Source organism: Dermacentor variabilis, unplaced genomic scaffold (genome assembly GCF_050947875.1).
Source record: "Dermacentor variabilis isolate Ectoservices unplaced genomic scaffold, ASM5094787v1 scaffold_19, whole genome shotgun sequence".
NCBI classification, from domain to species: Eukaryota; Metazoa; Arthropoda; class Arachnida; order Ixodida; family Ixodidae; genus Dermacentor; species Dermacentor variabilis.
In genome coordinates this window covers 511,286-529,024 of record NW_027460357.1, presented here as the reverse complement: position 1 = coordinate 529,024, position 17,739 = coordinate 511,286, and the positions used below count along the sequence as shown (strand labels likewise).

General features: G+C 47.9%; 1 protein-coding gene across 3 annotated transcripts in view; it reads right to left on the bottom strand.

Annotated features, from left to right (window-relative positions):
- The window catches only part of LanB2 (laminin subunit gamma-1), a 255,938-nt gene that overhangs the window by 30,930 nt on the left and 207,269 nt on the right, over positions 1 to 17,739 (bottom strand). For 2 of the 3 annotated variants that reach the window (XM_075678402.1, XM_075678404.1), the window contains 9 exons: positions 16,696 to 16,881; positions 16,001 to 16,118; positions 14,603 to 14,847; positions 14,029 to 14,151; positions 12,946 to 13,248; positions 12,240 to 12,467; positions 4,462 to 4,647; positions 2,386 to 2,515; positions 129 to 241 (listed from right to left, as the gene is read on the bottom strand). In XM_075678402.1, coding sequence (XP_075534517.1) covers positions 129 to 241; positions 2,386 to 2,515; positions 4,462 to 4,647; positions 12,240 to 12,467; positions 12,946 to 13,248; positions 14,029 to 14,151; positions 14,603 to 14,847; positions 16,001 to 16,118; positions 16,696 to 16,881 — 1,632 coding nt within the window. The remainder of the gene's footprint in view (positions 1 to 128; positions 242 to 2,385; positions 2,516 to 4,461; positions 4,648 to 12,239; positions 12,468 to 12,945; positions 13,249 to 14,028; positions 14,152 to 14,602; positions 14,848 to 16,000; positions 16,119 to 16,695; positions 16,882 to 17,739) is intronic. The other variant, XM_075678403.1, reaches the window with a different exon arrangement.

Sequence of the window (17,739 nt, the reverse complement as noted above, 5' to 3'; positions counted from 1 at the left end):
CTGGAAGAATTGTGCACACCTGTTGCTCCTATTTAAGCACGCATTCCGTATAGTGCAGTTTTTTGCGTATAGACCCTTTTGGGGGCACATTCAAAGCCTGCTGCCTCTCAGGATATATACACACTCACGCTTGCAGTCCCCCTTGGGCACGGACAGCGCGTCTCCGAAGTGTCCGGGCAGACAGCGCTCGCAGTTGAAGCCGGTGGTGTTGTAGACGCACTTGAGGCACTCGCCAGTCGTTCTGCCAAGAGGGAGCATAACATACGTCACGTCTGCTGGACGCGGGTCGCTGAATGCGGCTACTGAACTTCCTGCTAAAATAATTATGAACGCATACTACACAAATGCTGCACGCTGCTAGATTACACTACACTTTCACCGAACACTTTTGTCAGAAGTGCGCGCGAATGCAAGTATAGCGTAAAAAAACTGGAGGGCGCTTAAGCTTCGCCTTCAAGAGTGGAACGCGATAGCGTTATCGCACCCCGTTCGCACCGCCCACCCATTCGCTTGGCATGCTCTTGTGTCACAGAAAGACGAAACGTGCGCCTGAGCAAGCGGAACGAACCAAAGAACTCAGTGTCTTGGAGGGAGAAAGGATCTACGCGAGCCAAACGTCGTGATCAGCGCGGACAGCTGGGCTGCGACGCACCATGAAGGTGGACGCGATCACGGGGCTGACACCTCAATGGGATCATCCTCTATCTCGCTTGGGAGCACCATGCAGACGCATGACTCCCCGCCAGTAGCTCGGCACACATCGCAGGGGACGCTTTCCCACCAGACGCACAATGGCGCAGCGATCATGTCAGAGGTGTCCCGCATCGGACATTGCACCTCGGAATCGCGCTGTGAGCAGAATGAGGAGCCACGTCGCCTAAACACGAGGGTTCGAGTGACGCACGCTGGAAGTTAGAAGGGAGAGAACGAGAACACTTATTAAACGCAAGGGTATTGGGGCATCCTCGCACCGGTCCCCGTACGGCCCCAATGTGCTCAAACGAGACAAAGGGGACAAGCGGGTGGTTGGCACGCCACCTGTCGGGGCAGCGCCGTACATAGCGAGGAGGGGGTCTTCTGTGTTTGCCGCAAGATGGCTCTGCGTGTGCACTAAGCGCAGAAGAAATGTAGGAGAAACGTACTTCACTACTCGTTTAACTGCGACTTCTGTAATTTACATGCTCATAATCACTGATATACACCTCAGTATAATTTTCTACGGCACATTTCTAAGGCAACACCGCATTCTCTAGAGGCGCTTTTGTTGCGCTTTGAACTCATGGCTGTGGTAGCGTCTCCGTCTCACACTCCAGAGACCCTGGTTCGATTCCCACCCAGCCCATCTTGCAAGTTGTTTTCATTTATGAATTGCATTCGGAATTTTTCGCTCACGGCCAACGCCGCCGACACCAACGACACCAGATTTTCTGCGACACGAGCCCCTTAACGCTGTCGCGTTAAAACAGCGTCTCGAAAAGGTCAAAGCTTGACAAGCCCGGAGCCCACTACGTCACACTGAGCATGTGACAATTGCTCAATGGGATATCGCGCGCGAGTTCTGCCGCCCAAAGAAAAAAGAAGAGAGGGAGAGAGCAGTCGATGCGAAGATGCTGTCGACGCTTTAAAAGTGACGCTTTAAACACAGTCATTTGGTGGTTTGACTGATCGCATAGTTAGGAGCCAAACGCGTTCCGAAAGCATAAACAGACGTTTTAATTTTAAGGCGGGCTTATCATGACAACAAACCGCTAATGCATGTTGCGCTGCACGCTTGCATCTGCTGAACACGCAATACCCATCAAGAGAAGCGCATTCTGCTCGAGTCAAGCCACGGCACCGACGCCCCCGCTTCTCTTGCTGAGAAAGGGTGCCCAACGGCTGTCGGGTGCCTTGATGTCGAAATGTTTGATTGGTCTTTGTTTACACGTGTGAGCTAGAATGGCCATTTACGCAGAGTGCTTTTCAAGTAGATTAAAATAGCGTGGTCTTTTTCTTTGTTCAAAGTAAGTAAGTAAGCGAGTTTATTGCGCTCAATCACCGGCTTTTTTTTCCTCGCTTATATATCGCAAAGCCAATCAAAATATATTAAAATTACCGATTAAAAGGTTAAAATGTTTAATGGTAACTTTTCACTTATGGCCGCCCTTTAATTTTGACAGACACTGCGGTGTCAGTCGGCTATGTGCGCATGCCGAATCAACAGAGCTCTCGTGACACACAGGTTTCCCACCCCGGAGTACGGATAAAGTCCGATATTCAGATTTTTAAGAAATGCGCTTCATTTATTCAGGGCCGCACCTTTCTTTTCAGATGAACACTGAACCGCACGGCAAGTGACTTTACAAAGCCATCAGTCGAAATGAAATGCAAACAAGTCCTGCTCACGTGTTGCAGTTGGCCACAGCGTTGGGGTCGATGTTGTCGTTGCACTCGCATTTCTTGCAAGGAACCTTGGATCCAAAGTTTCCTTGCGGGTCGCCGTAGTGTCCGTCGAAGCACAGGTCGCACCTCCGCCCTGGACGCGATCACCATCACGCTCGCTTTATTTCTTTGCGCACTTTCTTGGTCCAGCCTAATACATCCCCACCTGTCAGGAGTTCTCTGCGGGCGTGTTTGATAATAGCGCATACTTTGTAACTTGCAAATGACGCGAGATAAGGGTTTGCCCGTCTCTGCCAAAATAAATCCAACAACTTAGGAGTCTGTCAATCGCTGAGATATTTACGTACGTACCTGCATCACGCAATTTCAAGCGTTATATAACCCTAACGAAGCGTATTAGTTAGCCTTACTTTGTGTGTGCTTTCCGCAAGAGCGATATTGCTATTACGCGTGACGTGAATGGCATGGTAGAAATCAGGATGTAGACGGTCATTTTCGTCAACACTGACCTCACCGCTGACCGGCCTAAACGGAGTGCGGTGCTCAGATCTGACTACGCTGAAATTAGAAGGTGCAAAATGTTCATGAGCAATTTATGTGCACTTGCGTCGCAGGCGCGTTCAGGCGGGACAGCTCCATGGGCCGCGACATCAGGCATTGGTGTTGACCGACCTCAGGACCTTAATTCACATGTCAAACGAGGCAGAGACAGACAGACACTAGATGCCGTGTCTGTCCATTTCTGCCTGTCTATTTCTCCTTCAGCGCCCGTGAATATGTTGCACCAACAGCGCCGAGCCTCAATTGGTGTATTTTTTTCAGGAAAGCGTTTTTTTTTTTGTGCTACAAACAAAGAAGGCTGTCTTGCTTCTAAAATAGAATGAGAAAACCCGAAACTACATGGATATATACTCCTTTGTTCTTTAGAGTTACAGATGCTTTGACTATACCACCTCAACAAATAAAATGGTACAATCCACCACAGTCGATTTTAAAAAAAAGTTAACATAAGAATACACGATGTATAAACGATATAAAGACATTCCTCAGACATTGCATCAGGTACCTTTCTGAATTATAAAAATATATAAAAAAGGGACCTACTTTGCCACCCGCCTAGGTTGTGTTGCAGTATTTTAATTGCATGAAGTTCCAAATGTTTTGTTGCACTCAAAGATACACTGTTTCCGTGAGCATTTGGACAAGCACTGAAACAAGCCTCGCAGAATACACTGAGATGAAATGACCGTCGGTTATATCGGCATTATAGTGCGAGATCCCTGTTAATCAGAAATTCCAACCTATATTAGCCTCCGCAAAATTCAAACTGCATCAGCAGAACGTACCCCACACACCATAGTTGATAACATTTTTTTTGTCATACTTTCGTCAGCGAGACCAAGGTGGTGTTCGTGGCTGTATGTTCTCTAAATGTATTTTAAAAGTTTTCTGCTAGCAGGCCTGGCATTAAACCTCCAGTTGGGCAATTTACAGCATTTATTTAAATTAAAAGGCTAAAGATGGAATATTACTGCAGTCTTCTTTTGAGGACTCACTGAAAGAGTCTTCATGGACCGCTTGCTGTTGAAGGAGCTACTCTGAGGACTCTGGCATCACGTATGTTATCTCTTTATTTCAGGCTTGCTGGATGGACATTCAGGTTAAAGTGAATATGTGGTTATGATTCTTTAAAGCTGATGGTAGCGCTAAAAAGGATGGACACATGATGAAAAGACAACACGACGACGAGGAAAGCGTTTCCTCGTCGTCGTGTCATGTTTTCATTGTGTGTTCATGCTTTTTAGCTATACCATCAGTTTTAAAGAATGCATCACCAACTAGCCCAGCACCAAGTTTTATTGGATGTGGTTATGAATTGGGAGACGCGAATTATTTGTCCGTTGTAAAGTGAACTAAAGTAAAATAGTGTAAGCCCGTTTGTCCTTAAACTAGCGTTAGAGCCATAGTTTATGGTGCCCCCTCGATGAATACGGAGCCTGCACTCTCTCGCTGGATAAATGGGACGAAAAAGAAGCCGCAGCCCGGCCGGACAGCAGAGTGTTAGGCAGCGCCACCCACCGGAATATCCCTGCGGGCACTCGAGGCAGACGACGCTCTCGTCGGGCAGCACGGCGCAGGCGCCCTGGTCGGGGCACGGACATGGCTGGCAGTCGTCCGGGGTGCCCGCCAGCGCGTTGCCGTAGTAGCGCGGCGCGCAACGCTCGCAAAACTCGCCCGCCGTGTTATGCTGGCAGATGCAGTGCCCTACACCAGCCAGGGGTTAGCAACCACCACCGTTAGGGCAAGCGATGGGGAAAGGAAAGCAACAACTCGGGAGCACAGCTACTGTACTTGTCGTCTGCTCTGTTTTGCCACCATGTTCAAGTATGTATGCTATGCTGTCGTCGTGATTGGGGGCCAGTTGCTAAGCAGGTGCAAATACTCGAGTGCGTGCTGCAGAACAAAAGCTTGAGAGAGGACAACTTTACGCACGCAGGCAAGGTACATGTCACGAACATGACACAACTTGTAAACTGCACTTTAGTGGGATCCTTGATACGTCACAATATTTTTTCGTCCAACTCAGAGAAACCCGACCTATTTTTTCTTTACGCAAAGGACACTCGAGGAATAATTAAGGCGCGCCGCAGATAGGTTGGTTGCCCAGTCGAATAGCGGTAGCCAGTGCTCCGACACCAACGAGCTCGGTTTCCTTTTCTGATAGCATTTCAAGACTGTTCGCATGCATTATTTCACCAGACGGCCCTCTTGTTTTGGCAGCCTCCTGAGTACAGGTTTAATGGTAATTTCGGGACTGACAGTGCCAGGTCATGAAGCTTTCCCAGTCCTTGCTGGACGGCAAGTGCACGTTCGCTGTGCATTGTCCGGCTAGTCTAGACGTATTGCACTTTGGAAACTCGGCTGCTGCCAAAATAAAGTACCGTACGACAACAATTAGCATAAGTACCGTTAGTCATGGTGAGCGTGTGACGAAGCCGTGTAAAAGGACAATTAGAATTTTAATTAACCCTTTCGCTGTCACGGACGTACCGGTACGTCATCGCGCTTCCCCCCCCACAGTGTCACTGACGTACCGCTACGTTCTCTACCGTGCGTTCAAAATTTCGCGCCTGAGTGCTGGCGCTCCTTAGAGTTACTGTATATGCTACCTGTGGTAGCATATACAGTAACTCTAGCGCTCCTAAACTGGCCACGCCATCTGTTGACTCTTTCTACAAGTTGGTATTTTCGCCCCGACCTGTGTTAATCCATGTTGAAGAGTGCGACTGCCACTCCCCACTTTCTCTTTGCTGAGTGGCGCGCTGGATCGTGCGTCGCGCGCGTGTGGCTCAAGGGCTGTTCGGCCATCTCCGCTGGTTTGTATTTTTCTTCTGTTGGTGTAAGTTCAGGCGCCGTTGGCTCTCCGAAAAGGGTGACTCGACTGCTGCTGCCGCCCTCGCTTCCGACTTGCAGCAGGAAGCGTAAAGCCCTTTGTCTTAGCCTTTTTTCATCCCCCTCTGTCTTCTTGATCACACAACCTCCCATTTATCTCCGTTGTGCGGGCGAGTGAAAGCGCATCCTCCCTGCGCGCGGTTACTTTCGGATGGCTGCGCGCGCGGGACCTTCGTCTGCTCTTTGGAGAGGTGGCTCTTCCAATTCAGAATGCGAGCCGAGCTCGGACTTGGACAGCATCTCATGCGAGGAAGAGATGAGTTCCGCATCGTCAGATTCGGATGTTGAACGGATGTTATAGTCAGGCTGATGATGATGATGTTTACTAACATCTGCAGAGCACTGAAATGTGCATATTGCATTGACTATGTTATTTGTATACCAATCATAATCAAAAATAAATTGCTATGTTCATTCCCTGTTATGCTCGTTCCCTGAAACCAAGCCGACACTGGGGGTGCGTCACGGCCAGAAAGGTCCGACAGCGAAAGGGTTAAAGGTGCCTGCATATAAACCAGAAAAACCTACCTATTCAACGGAATGAATTATGGCACAACCTAAAATGCCGCTGGTTTAGGCCAACCAACCTAATTGTGTTAGCGAAGAAAAATGCATTGGTGAATAATCTGATGCGATGGTCGACAAATGTCGTGCGTACGACACTTGATTAACTTGTCTTTTTTTCTTTTTCTGTTATTTCAAAGCAGCTTTCCTTTTTTTTTTTATTCCAAGCACGATATTTCCGGTCATAGTTGTGGCAAGGTCGATCCAAATAGGTCGCGAAGCTTCGGGCGAAAAACGGTTCAGTACAGATCGTCACCGACATCAGCAAGGGGGGTTATGGGAGCAGCGATTGAAGCGCGACTATGTTTGGAGGGAACAAACATTGGGAAAGAAAAAAAGCGTTTTTTTTTTAAATTCAAGTGAGACAGTTAGATTCATTCAACGAAAATAAAATTCCTGGTCAATTATATATATTCGTGACCAGTTAAGAAAATACAAGCTTATTCCATTTTATTAATATTAATAAATGTATTTATTTTCAGCGCCCCTCGTTAGAGGGGGCGTTGACGCCACTATCACTCGCAATGCAATGCACGTATTGAAATGGGCAGAAAGGCGCACTCATAAAGTTGACCTGTTGAAATACGCCCCCCTCACAGTTTGTGCTTTCTTGCTTGTCGAAGTTTGTCTGAATTTGGTGACGCGGGCAGCTTCATCGCTTCTTAATCTGTTCAGTCAAAAGTAGTGAGTTAGGACAGCCAGATAATTGTGTAGTTTGCGTGTGACTGCGCCTGCCGACGGGCTTGGCGTCCGAAGATAGGATCCGCACTCTACACCTAAAGCTTTCGTCGGCCTCCAAAGAAAGTATGTTCTGTGCAGGGGTGCGATTTTGACAACCGTACGACTGGCTTTTCCTGCATCGCTTTCCGCGCTGAAAGCTCGAAACGCCCATCAAGTCGAATGGCGGGGCATTTGAATAAATAGCTCCAAATGCAGACCAACAAAACAAATTTCGCGCCTTCGAAAACAAAATGACGTCACTTCTGCTTTTAACGGACATGGCGTCACATTATTTTTTCTTCCGCCGGAAGTGTTCCCACCACATACAGATGGCGCTAAGCTCCATGAACAGCAAACTCCATAAAAATACAAATTGGCAAAGGGTCAAACAGGAATGCAAGGAGCATTTATGGCTAGAAGGAAAAGTAGCAGGGGCGAAAACACTTCTGGGCTTTGTATACCTTTGGACAGGATCAAATGCTAAAGAGGAAAACAAAAAAATGTTGGACTGTATAGCAGCGGACATCAATGAGTTAGGAAAAGGATGTGAAGTAATTGTATTAGGAGACATGAATGCGCATGTTGAAGATATGGATGGGTACACAGACTCCACAGGTAACATGCTGCTGGATATGTGTGAGAGGCTTAACTTAGTTGTCTGTAACACTACTGAAAAGTGTGACGGGATCATAACATGGGAGGTAGGGGGTCGACACTCGACAATAGATTATGCGTTGATGTCACATAGGATGTACGATAGATTAGGAGCCATGATTATAGATGAACAGGGCCCCAGAAGTATAGGTAGCGACCACAAACGTATCAAGTTGAGTTTTAAGAGGGAAACTAAAGCACGAACGACGCGCGAGGAAACGCCAGATGTGATTTTTTACTCAGAAGACGAAGTGGAAATAGCGGCCAAACAAATTGAAGAGGAAATATCAGAGAGTACTGAAACTGATTGGACTTACCCAAAGTTAATGAGACTATTTGAGCGTGAGCTAGGTAAGGCGCGAGTCAGGAAAACAAGGCAAGGGATACGAAAACTCAAGAGCTGGTGGGATGAAGAGGTTAAGAAGGCCATAAAGAAACGTCAGGAAGCCTCCAGGGAACACAGGTATTCCAAAAGTCAGGGAGAACCTGAAGCAGAAGTAGAGAGGAAATGGGTAAACTACATAAAATGCAAAAGGGAAGCATCTTATTTGATCAACGAGAAAATCAAGACAAAAGGGTCCCAATGGCTGTCAAAAATAAGCAATAAAAAAGATAAACAGGCAGCTAGAAAATTCTGGCAATATCTGAACTCCTTGGGTAATAGGACAAGCCTAGAGCAGAGGTATATAGTAACAGCTCAAGGTACTCGGTTAGAAGGAGAGGCGGCAATGGAGCATATAGGAACCATGATGAGGGAAAAATTTACAAAACAGACAAATGGTACATGCAGTACGTCGGAGAGGGATAGCCCGGTCAACCCACTGCTTTCGCTTGGACAAAAAGAGTGGGAAAGGGCAGAGAAGAGGGTACCAAGTAGCACATCGGCAGGCCCCGATGGTATTCCAATTATGTTAATAAAGAAATTGGGCCCGAAATCTAAGAAAGCATTGAGGGAGGTGGTGAGCAAAATGCTAGTGGATGGTAAAGTACCTGACGAATGGAGGCTAAGTAGGATGAGAATGATATATAAGGGAAAGGGGGACAAAGCTGACATAAATAACTACCGGCCTATAACAGTGACGTCAGTGGTTTACAGGGTGGTTATGCAGATTATAAAGGACAGACTGCAGGCATGGGTAGAGAACGAGGGGGTACTTGGAGAGCTACAAAATGGGTTCTGGAAGCATAGGAGGCTAGAAGACAATCTGTTCTCGCTAACACAGTGCATTGAAATAGCTGAAAAGGAACACAGACCCCTATGGCTGGCTTTTTTGGACATCAAGGGAGCCTATGACAGTGTACTTCAAGAGGGCTTGTGGGGCATTCTGGAAACTTTAGGAGTGCAAGATGGAGTAACCAATTTCTTAAAAGATATCTATAAATTAAGGTAACCGGGTGATTATACAATGGGAAAAGCAGGTTTCGGAGCCTGTGATGATTCGGCGGGGGCTTAGGCAGGGGTGCCCATTGTCACCTCTGATGTTTATGCTGTACCTACAAGGTCTAGAGGCCAAAATACAGCAAAGCGTACTCGGCTTCAACCTATCATTTCTCAAGCAAGGAAAATTGATTGAACAGTCATTACCAGGACTGATGTACGCGGATGATATTGTATTAATGGCTGACAATGCAGAAGATCTGCAGGAATTAATGGACATATGTGGTACAGAAGGAGACAGATTAGGCTTGAAGTTTAGCAAAGAAAAATCAGCAGTCATGATGTTTAATGATAACAGTTGCGGCGAGCATAAGATACAGGAGGCCACGCTGGAGATAGTCGATAAATACAAGTACCTTGGGGTGTGGATAAATAATGGCATTGAGTATCTGACAGAGTACGAAAAATATCTAACGACTAAAGGTAACAGAAGTGCAGCGATTATGAAGAGTAGGGCACTGTGGAACTACAATAGGTACGAGGTAGTACGAGGGATATGGAAGGGGGTAATGGTACCAGGCCTGACTTTTGCCAATGCAGTTCTATATATTAGAACAGAGACCCGGCAACAGTTGGAAATTAGGCAACGTGGTGTGGGTAGGCTCGCTCTGGGAGCACATGGCAAGACACCAAATCTTGGAGTGCAGGGGGATCTGGGATGGTCTTCTTTTGAGGGCAGAGAGGCTAGTAGCAAGATAGCATTTGAGGAGCGATTGAGAAAAATGGGGGAAATTCGGTGGGCTAGGAAGGTTTTCAGTTACTTATACACGAGGAATGTTGACACGAGGTGGAGGAAGCGAACTAGAAAATTGACAAGCAAATACTTGGGCAGTAGCGGGGGAACAAGTAAGGAATCATCTGTCAAGAAAAAGGTTAAGGAGGCAGAGAGGGGTATGTGGAGTACAGAGATGCAAACCAAATCGGCATTGGAGACATACAGGATGTTTAAGCAAGAAATAGCCAAAGAAAATATTTACGATAACTCTAAGGGAAGCTCATTGTTGTTCGAAGCCAAGACAGGTGTACTGAGGACTAAAACATACCGAGCCAGATACCAGGAGATAGATTTGGTGTGCGAGGCGTGTAGAGAGGAGGAGGAAACGGCGGAACACCTGATACTTGCTTGTAAACAACTTCACCCTGCAGTTGAATCTAACGGGGAACTATTCAAAGCCTTGGGTTTTAAAGACAGTGAAAGTAGAATAGCCTTTGAACAGGTAGAAATAACTAAACGGAGGCTATCTGTTTGGTGGACAATATCAACGCAAAAGTAAAGGAGTAAATACATAGGTATGCATGCATATAGAACCATTAAAGGCTAGGTGGCGCGCGCCGCCGCCGCCCGATTCAAAGGGTTGAGCCACAATCATCCATCCATCCATCCATCCAGCCGATGGACCTCCATGTTTTGAACGTATGGGCTCCTATGGAAGCTTCGCTACCAGGTATATTTAACTTGGTTGTGGTACACGCATGGCATGTCAACATCGGTCGAACAAGCAATACAGCTGAAGCCGACCTTTCAACAAGGGTGTCTGTCTTCATCGTCAGCCTTAAAAAAAAAAAGACACATCCCCTTGTTGAAACGTTGTGGCTCCAGATACACATCTTGATCAATCACTGTCAATAATTTCAAGGCTACAACTTCCTGTGAGCGTCTGTTTTGTTTGGATGAGTGGCACATCGTGCCTCACTAACCATGCATGTGTAAACAAAATAGAGAGCTTTTTACCACTTCATCTCGTCTTAATCATTACAAGCTAAATTCCTGACTCGCGCAAATGCGTTTACACAAAATGAACCCACACGAAGCGAAGGAGCCCCCTTTATTTTGATTTTACCCAGTATGGGGGCGGCAACTTCTCTAATCTCGACAAGTCACTGCGCACTTGGCGCACTGTGACAACCCGTGCGTTGCGTCATGTTAATTTGACGTCATGGCTACCTAGTGGCAAGCTGAACTTTTTTTCTTGCTGTTCTTTTTCGCATCCTCTCTCTATCTGCTTTTGTTTTTTGAGTGGCACGATAAAAGCACGAGCCCTTCACTTCCTATGAACAAGGCAATGTTATCTCCTTTCTTGCTTTTCATCAGACAGCACAAGCATGTGACATGAGACAGTGAAATGAATCGCTAATTAAGAACATCACCTAGCTCAAATATATTGTAACGATTCCGTTCTTATTATCTACCGCTCCGGACCGGCCGATTCTGGTTACAATGTACGTGAGGCACAGATCAGGCCATAGATGAGGAGTGAGAAGGAACATATTTGGAATAACATTATTACACTGTTGTGACTTTATTAATTTCTACGTTGCTAAAAGCTAGGTGAAGATTGAAGTCACTTGCGCTAACTATTCAGAGTGAATGTAACAGACTGAATATGTATGCACGTGGCGATCCATACAAGAAACGTTGGCCGCAACCTTAAAGCGACACTGCACAGTAGTATTAAGTTCAACTAGATTATTTAAAAATTGGTATGCCAAAAGTGTCAGTGATATCTAGAGTGGAGGCTTGGTAAACCAGATGAAACGGGAAGAAAAGAATGGTTGTCCCGACGCCGTTTTAACGATACTGCTTCTTCATTATGCAGTTATATTTTGATGGACAAAGATTACATTCGATTCTAAATTGACGAGAACCGGAAACTACGAATCTTTTCTAACTTAATCAGACAAAAAAAGAAAAAAAACGGGGCGGGAGCGGAGGGTGGGGGGGGGGGGAGAGCAGATATATGCAACAATGGTACGAAAATTTGTGACGTAGAAATGCCGTCACCAGCACCGGAGTTCGGCACCAGATTAAGAAAAGCAAAGTCTGGCCCTCCATTTCCTCAGTTAATAAACACCCTTTTACATAAAGACAAGCGCAACCATATTTTTGAAGGAATACCATTTGCGTAGCTAAACTGGTTCAGCGTTTCTCTTTAATATTGCTTTTAACAAAAACAAGAACAGATCAATGGCTTCTACACAAAGGTCCCGATACGGCGCAAGAAGTGTCGCATGCAAAAGACAGGCTGACCGGTGTCCGGCTCGCAGATGAGCGCGTGGCCGTTGCAGTTGCAGGGCACACAGCGCGAGAACTTCCCGCCACGAGGCGGGTCGTGCCGGAATCCCGGCGCGCACGACTCGCAGAACTGGCCCACGTATCCCTCGGGGCAGTTGCACATCTCGACCCAGGTGGCGGCCTCGGTGCCGTAGGCAGAACGCTGTGCCGACTGGAGCTGGATGTTGTCGATGAAGCCCGTGCCTGCGAGAGAAGGCCAGAGACGGTTTCGCCGTGGTATATACGTGGAAGCCTTTATACGCCGAAAGTGATGACGGGAAGAAATAATGCGTCATTTAAGAGACGATGATGTGATCCTGACCGCGCCGATATGTGTAAAATGCTATAGGAAAAAAAACCCCGGTAAATAAGCACTGCAACAACTTGCAAAAGCTGGACTGAAGATGTTCAAAGCATTTTCCTTTACCCAAGCACCACCAGGAAACAACAGGCAGCTGTTCTTGTCAATAAAAAATGAAAAATAAAGCGCCACGGTGAAGCTCATTGGACATTAGCCCATCGGCGAGAGAGTCATTGGTCGTTGTTTTAACTGAAGGGTTTCGTTGAACCCAGCAGTTGCTCTGGAAGCTGTCAAGCAATCTGCTTCTAGAACACGTCCTCAATTACTGACACCGTCGGGCCGTCTCTAGCGCATCGAGCAAGTTCACGGCGAGCAACGCACCTCGAGGCACGTAGGTGGCCCTTATCCGGATGGCAGTCAGGTTCGAGAGGATGCTGATGAACTCTCGCGAGCTGAGCGTCGGATTCCAGCCATATCGCGGGTCCTCGTGCAGGCGGAACCGGTACTCCAGGTTGCGTATTGACGGCAGCCCATTGCCCTGGCCAAAAATGTGCTGCGAGACGCTGCCGTGCGCCCCTTCCAGCACGATGTCCTCCACCGATGACTGCGGGCCTTCCTCGCCGATGCGCAGAGTGAACGTCAGGTTCTGGTTGTACGAGGCGCGCTGGTCGCCGAGGTACCGGTCTGCGCGTCCACCGCAAAAATGAGAGGCACGCGCTTTGGTAAAATGCCACGAACTTTGCGCAGGCACAATCAATTGTTTCGCAGAAAGAAAACAAGTACGCCAGAATACACCAAGAGCGCCCTACATCATGCACAGAATGGGGAGAGAGTAGCGCTGGCTTTGCGGAAACCCTATTTAGGATGTTTTGCGCACCTTATCATCGGAGAAAGTGAACGTTTTTTGTCCCTGCTAAACAAAGTACGCGATGGTAGTATAACACAACGTACACATACACTCACGGCTTAGTATACTGGAGTGAATATTTGTTTAAAATTGCTCTGCAAGAACAGCAGCCAAACCGCACGAAAATGATGGGAAGCTCGCAGCCTCTGTCTTTCCAACAGGCTCCCGATTGCTTGTTACGCATGCGCGGCGGTAGCTTCGATGCACTTGGCACCGACTGCAACGTTACGGTAAATGCAGGAGCAAAACCTGTGGACTCGCGAAATGCACAAAATGCAACTTGGTCGTAACTGATTGACAAGTACTTTCATGTTGTCCTGCGTGGCCCACGACACGCTGGTACTTTTACCATTATTACAAAGAAAAGGAAAAAGGCAAGGAATAGATGCCCTTTTGGTTTCATTCATGCTCTGATAAATTGTACCCGGGTTTCACTTTTCTTACTTCTTGGCGAGACTGTGTTTCCAAAGAAACTTGAAGCTTCAACGGTTTGTTCCCACCTTCGAAAAGCCGACGCCAACTGTCGTGCAGCAAAGCGTGGAACACAGCTGACTGACCTGGTGCGAGGAAGTAGACGGCTTCCTTTCCGGGTGCCACCACAGCCAAGTGGTGGGCAGCGTACTCGTGGCGAGTGTTCACGCTGCGTCCGTGAATGTCCGCCGCCTTCCAGTGCTCCTTGTCTGCGCGGTCGAGTGTGGACAGGTTGTAGGCGGCATCACAAAATATATATCCGACTGAATACCCTGTCCATGCCCATTAGTGCACTTTTGCTTCGACGATGCTGGACCACTGCGCTTAGGACAGCAGTATTTTTTTTGCCGAGCATTTGTTTCGGGATGGCTCGGTGGTTGAAATTGTTATGCAGCGAAGCTGCCATAGATAGGTGTCCAATCGAAGGACGCTGAGCACACATGCGGTCACCGCGACTCGAAATGTAGAATGCGCGCATGCTGCCCACAAGGAAACGGGGGGGGGGGGGGGGGGGGCGAAATCATGCTGTGTGTGCGACCGCGTGTGCTGCAGCCGTTTTTCACTTGGCAGCGCCCGTGCATAGCAATCAGCGTCTCTTGCATGCAACTTGTTGGGCGCACCCGTCGTTCGGATCCGCGTGCCTTGGCAAAAGGGACGCACCTCTGGCGAAGGTGCTGATCAGGCTGTACCGCGAGTAGCCAGGCGCGCTTTGGCACAGCGCCGAGTGGCCGAAGCAGAAGCAAGGGGTGCACCCGAACTCGTTGTCGCGCTGCAGGTTAAAGAACCCGGGTTTGCAGCGGTCACACTGGCGTCCTTCCACATTGGTCTTGCAGCGGCACACGCCCGTGCCAGGGTTGCACGAAGGCGGGCTGTCCATGCTGCCTGCCTGGCTGCAGCCGCACAGCCTGCGTGCAACGCCACGGGCGTGAAAAGGGTGCTTGTATACATCACACGTAACTTGAGCCAATTACATGAAAAAATATGCGAATGCCACGGGACAGAACCAAGGTGATGTCATTTACCGTCGCTTGGAGATGCACCGAATATTTTTGCCATTCCCCCTAATTAGACAATTAGCCTTAATTAATGAAGTGAAACATTATATTTGATGAAAAGTGTCACTGAGAAAATTGTAGAATGACATAAAAAAAGAAACACCGAAACAGCTTTGTGTTGCTCAGAACATGCTACATAAAAGTGTTTTTGCGAGCGTGAAAGAAGCCCGCGAATAAAAGCAAAATTGCCGCTTGAGATTCCTCGAAGAGGAAGGACATGCGTCGAGCGAGATCCTGAACAACAGTGTGCAATGTGGTGAATGCGCTTTACATCATGGGACCAAGGTGCGCCGCAATGCTAACTTATTTATTTCGCATTTACCGCTAAGTCGCCGTGGTGCACTGCTTATTGCACAACTCTTCTCCAGAAGGTGCTAATGGGACTGTCACTGGAAGTGGTGTAGTCGATTTTTTTTTCTTCTCACGTTTTTTGGCAACTCGCGCTCATTATGACCGCATCCATTCAAATTCTCTGCTCGCACCGCTATTCGTCGCCACAGTCGATTGCTGCCGACCACACGAGCACCCCATGAAGCTGAGCCTAACGCCAACGATCTTATGCTCGACAAGAGTGCTCATATGAGTTTACGAGCGAGTCTTCTGCTGATTTATAGTAGCGCAGGCAGAACAACACGGACATAAAAGCATGTCTACGGAAGGCATATGAGACAGCACGTTCTGCGTCGCTTTCTATTGTTCACGCGCCTGCTCTACAACAAATTGGAAGAACCTCGCTTCGTCGCGCGAAGGTCGAGGCACCTTTTGCTTGCTTTTACTCAGAAAGTTGAAGAAAGCGCATAATTTGTATGACGCCGATATATTTCGAGGTTCTCATAAACTGTTGCATTAATTGTAATGGCAAGGCTAGTGTTTTTCCCTGATTTTGTTTTCACTTGGAAGGATGACAGCGTAGCAAGGAGAGATTGTTATTGGCCGAGAATGTCACGAAATTCAGTTTCCTCCTCGGTGCCTCCACGTGGCCGCTGCCTAGCTGATGGCTTACCTGCAGCCTTGTTCAGAGAAATCGTAGAAGTTTGGAGCGCAACGGTCACAGCGGTGCCCTTCGACGCCCGGCTTGCAAGGACACTGGCCCTTGCTGTTGCACTGGAGCATTCGGGAGCCTGCAACGGGATATCATTTGGAAGAAGGAACTGACGAGCAATGGAGAGAGAAAAGCAACGACGAAGCACGTTTACAGCGAAGGCAGCAAGGAAACAGAGTAACAAAGCGCTCCAGTTGGCAATGCGATTTCGCCACTGGCACCCGATGAAACAAAAATGGTAGAAGGGGGCAATTCTCTGACAGCACTTTCTGACACGGGAATGAGAAGAAGCAAGGGAATATAATTCGGGCTCAATTCATTGGTACGGACAACTACACGAAGCCAACAGACAATGAAGGCAAGGAAAGCATAGGGGAAATTAATTTTCCCAATACTTTCCTTCCCTCCATGTGGTTGTTACGAGCATTTTAACACGAAAGAGCGGCAAGTGAAATCGCCAAGAAAGGGCAAAAGAACGGTCCTACATGCTGACGCTGACAGAGTCAGCATGTATAGCATGACGCAAACTCCGCGTGCAGGTATGGTCCTATATAAGCCAACTAATCACCATTCGCTTGCGTCTGCCTATGACGGAGCCATATACTGGCACAGTAAATTTAGCGTAGCGTACCCGTCACATGCAGGCAACCACTCACCGACAGGGTCGCACTCGCAGGGTATGCACCGGCCGTCGCTGTTCTGGTAGTAGTTCTCGCGGCAGCGTTCGCAGTTGGGGCCGTCCGTGTTGTCCGAGCAGTTGACGCAGTGGCCGCCGTGGCCCGTGCGCTCGAACAGCTCCTGGTCGAAGAAACACTTGCGCGACCGGCCGTTGCAGTTGCACGCTGCGAGAAAGGGGGCCACAATGTCTCGACGCACAGGACCGTTGCGACCGCGCCCCGACGTCGCGGTTGAAACGAAGAGATTGACACTTTACCAGGGCATACGCAAGAAAGCGTCCATGTCATTACTGCTCAAGTCGGATGTCAGCTCTGCATGCACTGGTTATGCAGCACTGCGCAATTTGCGCCTAGCTGCGCAGTAATCGCAGCGCTACAGTGGTAATGTTGCGCTTGTCTCTTTTTTTTTTTAGCCGAGAGAAAGAGGCGGCGCCAACCTGCCATGTGACAAGTGTCATAAGCTGCGTCTTGACATGTGACACAATACTAGCAAGCGTTCGCCCGTGTGTGTGGATGGAAACGTAGTGTTTAATACAATAATTACTATAGAGGGAACTCTAGCGGTGCGATCGTTTAGCCATGATGGGAAGTACATGAATTTATCTCATCTTCATGCTTGTGGATTCAGACGTTCTTGTCGCTTTGCTTATTTACACTTTATCTGTCTTCATTGTCCTAAATTTCAGAGCATTCTATACTTTCCTAAGTGCAGAATACTCTGCGAACATGCGCAATCGCTACAAAGTGCAGTGGCTTAACCTGTCGAGGTGGCCAAATTGAAACGTGCCAAGCGTCGCAACACGCTGGTTTGCCCGCAAGAAATTCGTAAAGGCGTCTGTACCGCTTGTCGATGCATGCGTCCGTGGCGTGTTTTCAACATCGGGATTCTGTGCTAGAGGTCCTGTATTTGAAACCTGCCATCAGACAATTTTGATAATGTTTACTTAATTGTTTAATACACATTAATACGTTGAAAATGACCAATTTACAAAGTCGCGGACGAAGTTTAGCCAAATGCACGTA